This window comes from Chrysochloris asiatica, unplaced genomic scaffold (genome assembly GCF_000296735.1).
Source record: "Chrysochloris asiatica unplaced genomic scaffold, ChrAsi1.0 scaffold00285, whole genome shotgun sequence".
Lineage (NCBI taxonomy): Eukaryota > Metazoa > Chordata > Mammalia > Afrosoricida > Chrysochloridae > Chrysochloris > Chrysochloris asiatica.
Window position 1 is genome coordinate 91890 of NW_006408803.1, and position 13852 is coordinate 105741.

The window sequence follows — 13852 nt, forward strand, 5'->3', positions numbered from 1 at the left end:
TTGTGTGGGTCTTGGCAAACTATGGACAACTTTGAGAAGTATGAGTATTCCAGAACAATTAATTGTGCTCATGAGGAACCTGTACATAGACTAAGAGGCAGCTGTTCAAAAAGAGCAAGGGAACACCGAATGGTTTAAAATTAGGAAAGGTGTGTGCCAGGGTTGTATTCTTTTACATATTTATTCAATAAACAATGGAGAAAAGGCTGAAGTTGTCAAAGACTTCATTTTGCTCAGATCAACCATCAACACTCTTGGAAGCAGCAGTCAAGAAATAAAAGGATATATTACATTAGGCAAATCTGCTGCACAAAACATCTTTAAAGTGTTGATGAGCGAAGATGTCAGCTTGAAGCCTGACCCAAGCCATGGTATTTTCAATAACCTCATAGGCATGTGAAAGTTGGACAGTAAATAAGGAAGACTGTAGAAGAATTGATGCATTTGAGTTATGGTGTTGGAGGAGAATATTGAAACTACCATGGACTGCCAATAAAACAAACAGATCCGTGTTGGAAGAAGTACAGCCAGAGTGCCCTTTGGAAGCTAGGATGGCCAGACTTCATCTCTCATACTTTGTGCATGTTATCAGGAGGGACCAGTCACTGAAGAAGGATATCATGTTTGGTGAAGTGGAAGATCAGAGAAAGAAAGGATGACCCCCAATGTGATGGATTAGCACACTGGCAGCAGTTATGGGCTCAGGCGTAGCAACGATTGTGAGGTTGGTCCAGGACTTGGCAGTGTTTCTTTCTGTTGTGCATAGAGTTGCTATGAGTCAGTACTGACTTGATGGCACCTGACAACAACTACAAAAGGACAGTAATAAGGACTCAACAGCATCTTACAACAAGTACAACTACTACTTTGAAGAAGCAGCTCTTCCCAGTCATATTTTGAGTGCCTGAGGGGTTCATCTTCTGACACTCTTGTTTTCTGTGGCTTACCATTCAGAAGTGGTCCACTTCTCTTTCTTCCTAATCTTAGTCTGGAAGCTCCAACGAAATCTGCCCACCATGGTGACCCTACTGTATTTAAAGTACCAGTGGCATAGCTTCCAGCATCACAGCAGCACACAAGACACCACTGTACAACAAATTGACAGTTGAGTGGTGTCTTACAGTAGATACGTGTTTATTAGAGAGGGCACAGAAAATATAAAAATTAAAAAGAACAATTGGATTTTGTCAAAATAAAAATATTCATTTTGAAAATGAGTTTATCATTTCATATTCAGAATGTCTAAAATAAACAAAGTGACAATTTCAAGTGTTGTGAGTGTAGAGAACTGGAACTTTCATACATTGCTAGTGGGAGTGTACAATGGTATAATTACTTTGGAAAACTGTTTGGCAGTTGACATTTATTTAGTCTATAACCCAGCAATTCTTCTGCTAGAGAAAGAAAGCATACAATGGGGGCTCCAAAAAGTTTGTGGAGACATTCAGTTATCTTTTAATTCTATTTTCCCATGAACTTCTTGAAGCCCCCTGTTATGTACCCATTAAATGACTTGTATAAGAATATTTACAGGCCTTATTCATAATAACCCCAAAGTAGAAACCTTCCAAAGAAACACCAATAGGAGAATGCATATATTTTGATATACTCATGTAATGGAATACTACTTAGGAATGAGGAACAAACTATTAATTATAAGAACATGAATGTATCTCAAAAAGTACTATGTTATGCAAAAGAAGCCAGAGACAAAAGACTACACACTAAATCATTCCATTTATATGAACGACAAAAATAGGCAAAATTAACGTAGGGTGATAGAAATCAGACAGTGGTTGCCTTTGGGGTAGAAAGGTGTTTGACGGAAAAGGGTATGAGGAATTTTCTGGGCTAAATTCTAGTATTTTAATGTATGTAAATTATAACTGGGTTTAAAAAAGAGAGCTCAGGATACAAGAGCATGCTGTGTTTATGGATGCAAAGGATGAAAATAGGAGTACTCAGGGCTGATGGCTAATCATTCCCTTAAATTTTATCTCAGAAAACAAGGCTTCAATTATCCCTGTATTTTAACCCAAATGATGAAAGAGTTATTTATTCCCCATAAATTATTCCCATATTTTAACTCACTATGATGAAAGAGTTATTTATGGCCAATTAAAGTCCTTTCTCCTAGTGCTATGTATTGTACTGGGGTTGAAAATACCAAAATGAATGAAATAAATCTTATCTCAAGTGGAATATGTGAAAGTTAAATAGTTAGCATCATATATCAAAGGAAATGCCATATGTCTTAAGAAACTTTGGCTGCTAGAAAAAGAAGAATTTGGGTATGGAAAGCCTATCCAAATAATTTTCCATACTCTGTATTCTTCCCACCATCAATTTATACTTAATCAATTGTACTAAAAATAAAAACCCAAATAAAAAAATTGATACCTAAAAAACAAATCCTGTGATCATTCATTATATTATGACATAAGGATACACTAATTCTTTAATCTTTCTCTTTTAGATAGGCAAGGAGTAGTATCTCCTAAAACTCATCGTCATACTTTCAGAAGAATCTAGGGTCTTGAAAATAACAATCTAAATAGTAATTTCCACTGTTGTCCAGTTGATTCTGACTCATAGCAACCCTATGTTGTTGTTGTTGTTATGTGCCATTGAGTCGGTTCTTACCCATAGCGACCCTGAACAGGGTTTCTGAGGCTGTAAATCTTTACTGGAGCAGAAAGCGTCATCTTTCTCCCGTGGGGCAGCTGGTAGTTTCGAACTGCTGACCTTCTGGTTCGCAGCCCGATTCGTAACCACTATGCTACCAGAGCTCCTTATAGCAACCCTATAGCAGAATAGAATTGCCCACAGACGTCTTAAGGCTGTAAATCTTTACAGAAGTAGTTTGCCATATGTTTTTCCAGTGGAGTAGCTAGTGGGTTGGAACAGCTACTGTTTGGGTTAGAAGCTCAGTGCTTAATCACTGCACCACCACTGCTTCTTCAATAATTATTAGTGGAGTTGAGTTCATTAATCTATGTATTTATTGATTAGTTAGAATTTACGTCCTACATGCACCCACATGAGAGGTTTTATTGAACTTATTCTATAATCTATATAGCATGTTTGTACCAGTAATAATCTCATTTAGCAATTTATTGGAAAATATTTTTAAAATGTGTTAGATGACATTAGATTCCAAGTGATTGACCCCAACTTAGAAATAGCCATACTGTAATTGTCTGACAAGATTATTTAAAAAGACATAGAAAAAGTACAGTTGGTAAAAATATAAAAAACAAACCAAGAAAGTCCCTCCACTGAGTCTAGTTTCAGGCTCCAGGTGAAGATCTAAATAATTCTAAAATAAAGGCTCCAAGTACTGCATAATCATTGAACATCACATTAGTAAGGTCAGAAAAGCCAGTGAGCTGAGAAGGAAATTGTTATTCCAGTGATGGAACCTCCACTAGCGAGAATTACTCTGTTGGCAGCTGAGAACTCAGGGGATTCTCACTATGAAAAGCAAGAGTCCTTTAAATCATATATTGTAAGCGCATTTGTGATGCTTTTCAGGCAGCCTTTCTTCCAAGATTTTCCTGCTGCTTTCTTTCCTGAGTACAGAAGGTTCAAGATGGCTAATGCTATTTCCTAGTTATGCCAGAAACCTCCTGAATGCCATTGGGCTTTCAGCATGAAAAGTGGTGGCAAGACATCAAATGTGAATATCTCCATTCAAATGGGGACTCCCACGATCATATTATTTTTGGGAGAGCAGCTCTCTGGCTCCATGGATATCACTTGGACAGAGTACCCGCGTTCTTCTGCAGCTCGTGCCCGATCCAGATCCACTAGGCACATGCACTGTTTTCCTGAAACAATAAAATGGTAAGGGAATTGAGACCGTGACAAAAATCTATGTGGACTCTGGAGAATGCTGTTTTCCCCAAAGTCCTGTTTAGTCTCTTGCAATTTAGTGCTTGATCAATGTGGGGAGAAGGAAATTATAAGCATCTGACAACTCACAGATTTGTCTCTGCTGATAATTTAAGATTGTTAACCTTTTAAAATGGATTTGTGAATAAATCTTAATTAAATAAAAACCACAGATTCTAGTTCTTGTTTGGGGTGAAAATCCATGTAAAGCCCCTTTAGCTATATTCTCCATGAAATATATAATCTGTAATATTGTGGAAAATAACATCTTTTTAAAAAATATATTTAAAGTAACATGCTGACAAAAGATCAGAAAGACATGTCACATTTTCTAGATAGAGTTTTTTAGGGCATCGAAGAAATAAGAAATGGAAAATATTTGAGAAAAGTCTCATTTGTTTGATGCTTATTTTGGGTGGATATATAATGTATTTAATGTGCTCTTAATTTTCAGAGCTCCTGCACTCCTATAAAGTAGTAGTATTCAATTTTCCAAAAGAGGAAACCTGACTGGCAAGCAAATCAGTTAATTTGTTTTTCTTTGGCAAACACTGACTTCTATTTCAGAAATAACTCAGGAGAAAAATGATTTGGAACTGAATATATTCAAAGTCATGGTGTGCTTTATACTTTCAATTATTTAAAATTCAGCATATAAACTTCTTTATCCTCTTAGAATAAGGTTATTGACTAAGCAGAACTTGTTTTACAGTTTTCTCAGTAATTATAATAATGCCTAATCATTATTTTAAATACCTTCTTGGAGTGATAGTGGGAACTGATAACTGCTAAACTGTCAAACTTCAGAAGTGAAGACAGAGAACTAAATTAGAGAAGTTCTTCTGTGGAAGACAGAATTCTCACGAGAAAAACAGCGAAGGTGAAATAAATAGGTAAGAATTGTCAACAAGAGTCTCAGATTTGAAATGTTTGTTTTGTACATTTTCCCCAAAAGGATCCATGCCAAAAAAAGATGAACTGAGTTAGAAATGATATAAAAAGAGAAGCCTAGAATTCCATTTAAGCCAAATCATCTCATCACAGCTGTATGGCTAACATTTTTTTTCCCCCTTAACATTTTGTCCTTCCTTTAAGAAAGACATCTGTACAATGTTTCTCACATCTACTTTTCCATTTAAAAGGAAGCATTCTCTCTTTGTCAGATTGAGATGCTCTACATTCTTCCAGTACCCACCCTGGGTTTATATTGCAGCTCATTTACTCTTGGCTTTGATCCCAGTCAAGTTAATTTTTCCTTTTCCATGACGTAGAAGAATCTCATGTTTTCACATGTTGAAGAAGTGTCTTTATAGTTGACATTCAGTTGGTAGCTTACCTTTTAGAGCCTGGTAAGCTTCCTAAAATGGTCACAGAATACAGGATTGCCTTATGCAAAGTATAGATGTAGATAGTTGATGGATTCTAAGGCTTTGTTTGAACCTTCCCCCACCCACCCAATTATCTGTCCCAGATCAGGCCAAATGCTCCTCCTCTTTAACTCCAGCACCATCTTTTCTAGCCACTCCTTCTGGTTTGATGCCTAAAATTCATATCAATCATGCACACACCCATCCCCCACACGAATTATCTCTTCAAGGAGTCTAGTAGAGTTGTACTGAATGTACATTTGCCAAGTTCAATGTATTAGAATTAGAGAAAGAGAGTCAAAGAAAGAGCTTGCCTGAGAGAGCAAGTGCTTTCCTTTAAGCCAAAGAGTGTGAGAACGAGAAGGAAACCAGGTTTCCCTCAGTCAATCCCTTTAAAATTTAAAGGCATCCCTTGGTGTGGTGTAGTGGGTTAATGCACTAGACTACAACTTTGGTTTGAAACGCAAGGTCGGCAGCAGTTCAAGCTCACCAGCCACTCCTCGAAAACCCTGTAGAGGGTCGCAGAGACTCTTAACAACAACAACAACAACAACATTTTAATATTACAGCAGGGTCTCTGAACACAAGCTAACTACTGCATCTGATGCTCAATCAAAGAAACAGCAACTTCTTTTTTGGAGAAAACGGGCTGCATTGGAATTATGGAGAAACAGTGTGATGATCACCAATGTAGGGTTTTCTAAACAAGGATTAAGATGAATTTTAACTTCAGTCAGTCATCTGACACCCTGATTTTAGAAATTAACCTTTTAGTAAAAGATGTGGCTCCAGAGTGCTAGGAGGCAGTATGCAAAAGTGGATGAGAGCTTCAAGTCTGGAAACAAATAATCTGGGCTCATATAGTGGCTTCCTCATCTACCAGCTTGAAGGACTCTGAGAAAAGTCTTTTTCTCAGTTCTCTATTACATTTGTAAAATGTAAATAATAGCACTTGTGTCATCAGTGTTTTTGTAAGAATTTACTGAGATAATAGGTAGAGGGCAATTAGCTCAGTATGCTTAGATGTTGGCTGTTATTATTACTATTATAATAGATGTTAGCTGTTCTTCCTCTATTTGTTAAAATTAATTATTTCATAAACTTAAAATGCTTCTATGTGTCTTCCAATTTAGGTACTGTTTAGTATTATAAATGTTGAATAATTTGGTCGATGATGACTAATACACAAATATATTTATTTTTGAGAAAGAAAATGGTAATACATTTTTTAGTGTATTAATTTTGGCAGGCATTATTGACATTTCCATTTTTCTTATCTTCCTTTGTGGCTTTGGATAGATCTGTCAGTTTATCCATGATAGTAAGAATAAGATTTAATTATCATTCTATTTAATTTATAAACATTAAAAATATATTTAAAAGTAGGAATATTAATCAAAATAGGATAAAATGTTATTATAGTTTCAAAGCTCTTTTCGAAATGGATTCAGTTTTCTGGGAAAAACAAACTTTCATTTATTGTTGGTAAATGAACTGTTTTCCTCCCATAATAAAGTCATTCCTAGATATATTGTGCATAATCTACACAACAGCTGCTCTGCAAAACACATACCTATTAGCCTGCGTTGGGGTGGGAGCTGGACAGCTGTCTGATCTGCAAATCTGCACAGAATCATGTGTTCCTAGAAGAAAAAGCAATTTTACTCTTTTGCATCAGTTATATATCTATATCTATCTCTATCTATCTATCTATCTATCTATCTATCTATCTATCTATCTATCTATCTATCTATCTGTCTATCTAATAAAAAAAGTTCTAGTGTTTCTGGACTAACATACTGTTTAATTGGAATACTTTTTGCCTTTGAGTCAACTTCAGCTGATAGCAAACTTACGGGACAGAGAACTACCCCATAGGGTTTCTAAGGCTGCAAATCTTTACAGAAGCAGACTGTCATCTTTTTCTTGAGGAGTAGCTGGTGTTGAATCACTGAACTTTCATTAGTCATGAGTGCTTTAACCAGAGTGCAACTAGGGCTCATTCGCTGCGTAATGAATACTTTGAAAAGAAGCAACCTTCAGATAATGAAGTACTCAATGTAATATCGTTTCTCACTTAAAGTATATTGACATCCTGATGTCCACCATTCATCTGTCAGCTTGTTGTACTGTGGTGTCTTGTGAGTTGCTGTGATTCTGGAAGCTATGCCACTGGTATTTTAAATACCAGCAGGGTCATCCATGTGGACAGGTTTCAGATGAGCTTCCAGACGAAGACAGACTAGGAAGAAGGAGTGATGAACTACTTCCGAATACTTAGTCACTGAAAACCTTATGAATAGCAGAGAAACAGTATCAGACATAGTGCCGGAAAATGAGCCCCTCAGGTTGAAAGGCACTCAAAATGCGACTGGGGAAGAAAGAGGAAGACCCCCAATGAGATGGACTCAAGCGTGGGAACGTTTGAGGTTGGCCCAGGATCAGGCAGTGTTTCGTTCTGCTGTGTATAAGGTTGCTATGAGTCGGTGGCGCCTAACAACAACAACAACAACAACAACAACAACAAATCCTGATGTAGCTCTTTAGATGCATTAAGAGCCTAAGTCATTTTTGATCAATTGCTTTTGGCCAAAAACTGATTAACAGTGTTACATTTTGTGATTATAATAAGTAAAATGAAAAGACCTAGTAAACACATTTTTCCTATAACAACATTTATTTGAATCTCAGTAATGTGGTTTTAAGAAAACCTTTTTGGTGACTTTTCATATGATCAGAGTAAAAGAAGGGAGGTTCCGTGGATGACTGTTGGTGTCTTCTGTAGCTCTCTGGGATACCCAGTAGAGGGCTGGCTAGTCCTCTACTTTTGCTGATTCTTCCCTTCATTCAAGGAGCTCTGGTGTTGCTGTAAGGTCAGCACTGGACTGCTAACTGCAAGGTCAGCACTTCAAACATCCCAGCCCCTCCTCAGGAGAATGATAAGACAGTTTGCTTCCATAAAGAAGGACAGTCTCAGAAACCCTATATAAGGTCGTTATGAGTTAATTGATTTGATGGTAGTGGAATGCTGGGATTTTGTGTGTGTGTTTTTTTTAATTTTCCCTCCATTTAGCTCTTTAGAAAGGAACCCTGGTAGTATAGTGGGTTACGTGTTGGGCTGCTAACTGCAAGGTCAGCAGTTTGAATCTACCAGCCGCTCCATGGGAGAAAGATGAGGCTTTCTGTTCCCATAAAGATTTATAGTCTTAGAAATCCTACACAGGAGCCCTATGAGTTAGAATTGACTTGCTGGCATACTACCACCACCAGCTCTTCAGAGCAGAGTATCCTAGGCACGGTTTCTCTTGTCCCTTATCCCAAAGGGCTGCAGTGTATATGTATTTCTGCTTTTGGACTAATTGTACAGAGGACTTGGAGATTACTGTTTCTACTTAACAATTTTAGGGACGATTGCATTAATGGAAAAAAAAAGAAGAAGAAAGTCCTTAAAGGGACAGGGAACTAAAGAATTTGTACACTACTCTTAACATCTCCAAGTAGCCAAATGTGAGTGATAAGGCAGAGAATGAAATGAAAGCAATGCTTCCATGACAACTATCCATTCAGAACAGTATCCAAGTGGGTAAAAATGTTTTCACCTGACAGCTTTACAAGCAGGCTGAACCCAGATTCGTCATTTGTCTCTGTAGTATTTTGTACATTAAATATGAGGCCTCCATTTGTTAATACGGTAATTGAAGCGATTGTGGTAGAGGTGTCTTATTTTAAAGGGATATTGCTTTCTTAACATTACGTATTTAAAAACACTTTAATGCTCACTGTAAAATTTAGTGACAATGAATGTTGTTAAAGTGCTGTAGAGTTAGTACTGACTCACAATGACCCTGTATAGGGTTTCTGAGGAGTGGCTGGTGGATTTGTACTGCTGACATTGTAGGTAGCAGTCCAGTACAGCATCACACCACCGGCAATGAGTAGGTGACTAACAAAATGGCTCATATGAATAACTGTTATAAAGTTCCCACAATGCAACAGCTATCAACTAGGTACAAAGAGGCAGAAGAAGAATAGAGTTAGATGATTTGAAGTAAACGTAAAAAAAAATCCATGCCCTTTGTCCTCATGGTGTTGGTAAATTTTGTTGTTGTTCAGTGCTGTTGAGTTGCTTTATATAAAGGTAATTTTAAAGTAATCACAATCTCAGAAAAGTTTCCTTTTTCTTGTGCTGATAAGTTTTGCCATATTTTATTGGAATTATTTGTGTGTGTTTTCCCTAGCAGAAGTTAAGTTCTGAAAGGACAAAGAAAATAGTAGGTACTCAGTAGAGGACTGGAGGCTAAACTGAACTGCAGAGGAAAACATCCAGAATGATTTTCAAGGCATGTGGCCACCAAGTCTACCATCAGATTCTATGAGAGGGAGATAAGGTTTTCTGCTCCCATAAAGATTTATAGCCTTGGAAACCCATTACTAGCTGGAACTCACTCGATGGTGCACAACCACCACCATCACATTCATCTTGATTCAATTAAGAAATGCTGAGATATCACCTTACCATAGTATCCAAGAAGCTAGGTCTTCTCTATGAAGCACCCTAAAGGGCTGGTGGCCAAGCAGTTTTTGGCGTTGTGTATGGAAGGAGTCCTGGTGTGGCACTGTGGGTTAATGCGCCAGACTGCAAAGCCATTTGAACTGCAAGGTTAGTGATTCAAGCTCACCAGCTGCTCCTCGGAAACCCTATACAGGGTCGCTATGTGTCAGAACGGACTCAATGGCACTTAACAACAACAAGAGGTAAAGATGATAAACAAGAAGGCCAGGCAGTTCTGCTTTCTGGAAGAGCCCGGTCCACTGTATCTCTTTACTTTTTAGGAATTTCGCCTTCTTTGCCGGCTAGCAGTGAGTCTCCATCTCCTACAGTGGCACCCGGTCTCCTATCCCTATTTTACATTTTTTCCATATTGGTCTCTCAGTTTGCATTATTTAGCATCACTCTAGTTTTCCCTTCTCCCCTCTTTTCCTCAGTTCCTTTTCCTCCTTATTTACCAGGTCTTGCGATAGATGTTGTTAAGTGCCATTGAGTTGGTTCTGACTCGGAGCAACCCTCTATAGGGTTTCCAAGGAGCAACTGGTGGATTTGAAACACTAAATTCATGGATAGCAGTCAAGCATGTATCCTACATTTTGAATTGTATGGCAGTAATTGCCAAGGCCCTAATGTTTCCCCAAACACTGTATAGTCCCCCAAAACTACATATGTTAGTTTTTAATTTAGTAGGAAACAGTAGGACCTATTGTGCTTCCGAATGAAAAGATAAACTCTGAAGTTCCTTTCCTCTTCAGAGATGTCTGTGTGCATTTGTATAGGAAATGGGAATGAGATAGAAGACAGAATGAGGTGAGAGTTTAAAAGATGTGAAATAGAGATGAAGAAGGTGTAGGTGTCAAGTGGCAGAAATGAATAATTCCAGGCCATTGTGGTTCTCCATTTCATTCCTGGATGAAGAAGAAAGTAAAATTCTTAAAAGGGAGGGGGTAGTATACATAGTGAGACTACATGGTTTTCAGTAAGTCTCTGCAAGAAGTGGAATTAACTGAACTAAAATCACAAATTACTTTCATCAGTTGTTAATGGAATTATGTATGCATTCTTCCCAAATATTATTTCTTAATATTTCTTAAGTTGTATTATATCATATTATAGATCAATTTATTAGATAGTGGTGATACTGAGAAATCTCTGCTCAGATTGGTGACTCAAAACAATATGCCATAATACCAAACTACTGTTGAGAAACAATTCTCCCTGGGCCTCTTTTGTTTATGTCTTGTGAACAAAGATACTAGTTGCCTTTGTTCCAGGCTAGGAGTCAGAAAAGTATAACCCACATATCAAATCTGGGCTACAACTTGTTTTTGTATGGCTGATAAGTTCAGAATGACTTTCACATTTTTAAAGAGTAGTAAAAGGTAGCATAGTGGTTACGAATTGGGCTGTGAACCTTAAGATCAGCAATTCGAAACTACCAGACGCTTCATGGGAGAAAGATGAAGCTTTCTGCTCCCGTAAAGATTTACAGCCTCAGAATCCCTGTACAGGGTCGCTATGGGTTGGCACCGACTTGATGGCACTTAACAACAACAACAAAACAACAATGATGATGACAGCGAAGAAGGATATATATCAAAAGGTAAAACTTAAAAGATTTACTATCTAGTCTTTTATAGAAATGTTTGTAACTGTTTGAGGTACTCTTTTAAAGGATGTTTATACAGTGAAAATTGGAAGATATAGTTTCTCCCTTTATAGCAAAGGGCAGGCACGCTTAATGCCCATTATAAAAAATTCACGTTCCCTAAGCTCAGGGTTTCTCTCCTGTAATGAAACTTACTGTGTGCATGTGGGTGTCACGTGTTGCTCTGTGGGAACTGGAGACCTGCTGGATCAGTGGGTTAAGTGTTGGTCTAATAACTAAAAGTTCAGCCATTCAAACCCACTAGGTGCTCCACAGGAGGGAGATGAAGCAGTCTGCCTCTGTAAAGATTGACAGCCACAGAAATCATAAAGAACATTCCATTCTGTCCTATGTGATAGCTGTGAGTTGCAAACCACTCAATGTCAGTGGATTTTTTTGGTGGATGGGAGCTGGACCTCAAAAAGCAAGTAGAAAAATGATAACAATCTGACAACTGTTATTGTCATGAACAAAAAAGTCATGTGTTCTGACTCGGAGACTCATATTTTCTGTGAATATCTGTGAAACTTTGGCAAGCTAACTGCCTATCTTGCAGGTAGGGTAAAATCTCAGATCCTTGATAATTATATTTGAAAATTTGATCTGAAATTTTTTTAAAATGCCATAATAGTTGCTAATGAGTAATTAAAATATGGAGTCCTGGTGTGGCGCTATAGGACTGGCACTCCATCACAAGATTGGTTTGAACCGCAAGGTTGGCGGTTCAAACTCATTAGCCACTCATTGTAAACCCTATACAAGGTCACTATGAGTTGGAGCCGACTTAACAGCACTGAACAACAATTCAAATATAACTATAGATTATATATTCCATTTAAAATTTGAGAGGAAAAATATGAAGAGATAAAAGCATGTTAGTTAATTAGGAGGACATCTAGATCTTTACCATACCTTGTATGATAGAGTTTCTTTGAATTGTTCACTGAAATAGAAAAGAAAAAGGAATCTGTCATCATTTTAAACATCAAAATTAAGAATACAAACAATCTTGAAAACCTAAATTCCAGGGATGCATTTAAACTGAAGATTACAAAATGCTAACCCAAAGTAAAAACTATACCAGTTTGAAATGTCTTTATAAAAAGATAAAGACATATCATATTCATGTCATTGTTGTTGTTAGGAGCCATCCAGTCATACCAACTCATAGTGCCCCTCTGCACAACAGAATGAAACACTACGTGGTCTATCACTAATCTCACAGTTGTTGCTAAACTTGTGCCCATTGCTGCTGCCACTGTACCAGACCATCTCACTGGGGGTCTTCCTCTTTTTTCTCTGACTTTACCAAACATGATATCACACTTCAGTAACAGTTCCCTCCTGATATTATGTTCAAAGTATGAGAAACGAAGTCTGGTCATCCTGGCTTCCAAGAAGCAACCTGACTATGTCTTCTAAAACAGATTGGTTTGTTTTTTTATTGGCAGTCTGTGGTACTTTTAATATTCTCCTCCAACACCATAACTCAAATGCATCTAAATTGAAAATACTACAGCTGCTCCTGTTATTAGCCAAGTTCATATTCACTAAGTACATACTCTATGCTATGTCTAAGTGGTTTGCCCATATCATTAAAGTCTCACAGAAAACCTTGAGGTAGTTACTATAAATTATAATCCACAGTCGGTAGATGAGAAAATATAAGCCAAATAATTTAAGTAACTTGCCTGTGGTAAACCTTGTAAAAGAATGACGAGCCAGATTTGCACAAACACAGTCAAGTTCCAGATCCTATATACTTATTACATCCTACTGACTTTCATAGATACACTTTTCAATTTCATTAGGAATTACACAGAAGTGCTAAAGCAATTAGACCTCTAGTCTAGATAGAGCTAGGTCTAGGAGAAAAATTAGGGCTGGATATAGAGGAGACCCTCTCTTCTAATTTAGAAACAATATCTCCCATTGTGAAAGAAATAAACTAAAACTAAAATCTTGTAACTTTATATCAAATAAGTTTCATACGTTGGTTTATCCCACATTAGTGTGTTAGGTAGGCTCTCGACTTCACCTTTTTGGAAAATTAAACTTTGAAGTGTTCTGAATGAAACCATAACAGCAAGGGCATGTGACAAAGGAAGCCCGCATTTTGATGCAGTGCTCAATCACCATGTCTGTTGCCACTCCACAAGCATGCAATGCCACCTGTAAAACAAAATCAGAACTTAGAATAGTGCTATTATCATCCACTGTTATGCTATACTTTTTTTTTTTTCTTCTTAAATGTTTTATTGTGAATTATCTGATAGTTTACATGGGAGAACATTCGTTTTACATTCATTCTATCGTATATTGTCTCATTGCCATGGTTACAATCCCCTCCATGCAATGCTTCCCCCATACCCCCCAGGTCTTCAGCACACAGTC

At 37.4% G+C, this 13852-nt stretch overlaps 1 protein-coding gene across 2 annotated transcripts in view; it reads right to left on the reverse strand.

The window, feature by feature from the left end:
- Positions 1-3517: 3517 nt before the first annotated feature.
- Positions 3518-13852, reverse strand: part of GSTCD (glutathione S-transferase, C-terminal domain containing) — a 204947-nt gene continuing 194612 nt past the window's right edge. Inside the window, exons 9-12 of one of the 2 annotated variants that reach the window (XM_006874552.1) lie at positions 13497-13630; positions 12371-12401; positions 6835-6904; positions 3518-3830 (exon numbers count right to left, since the gene is read on the reverse strand). In XM_006874552.1, the coding sequence (XP_006874614.1) occupies positions 3694-3830; positions 6835-6904; positions 12371-12401; positions 13497-13630 (372 nt within the window). In that variant the 3' untranslated portion in view covers positions 3518-3693. The remainder of the gene's footprint in view (positions 3831-6834; positions 6905-12370; positions 12402-13496; positions 13631-13852) is intronic. The other variant, XM_006874553.1, reaches the window with a different exon arrangement.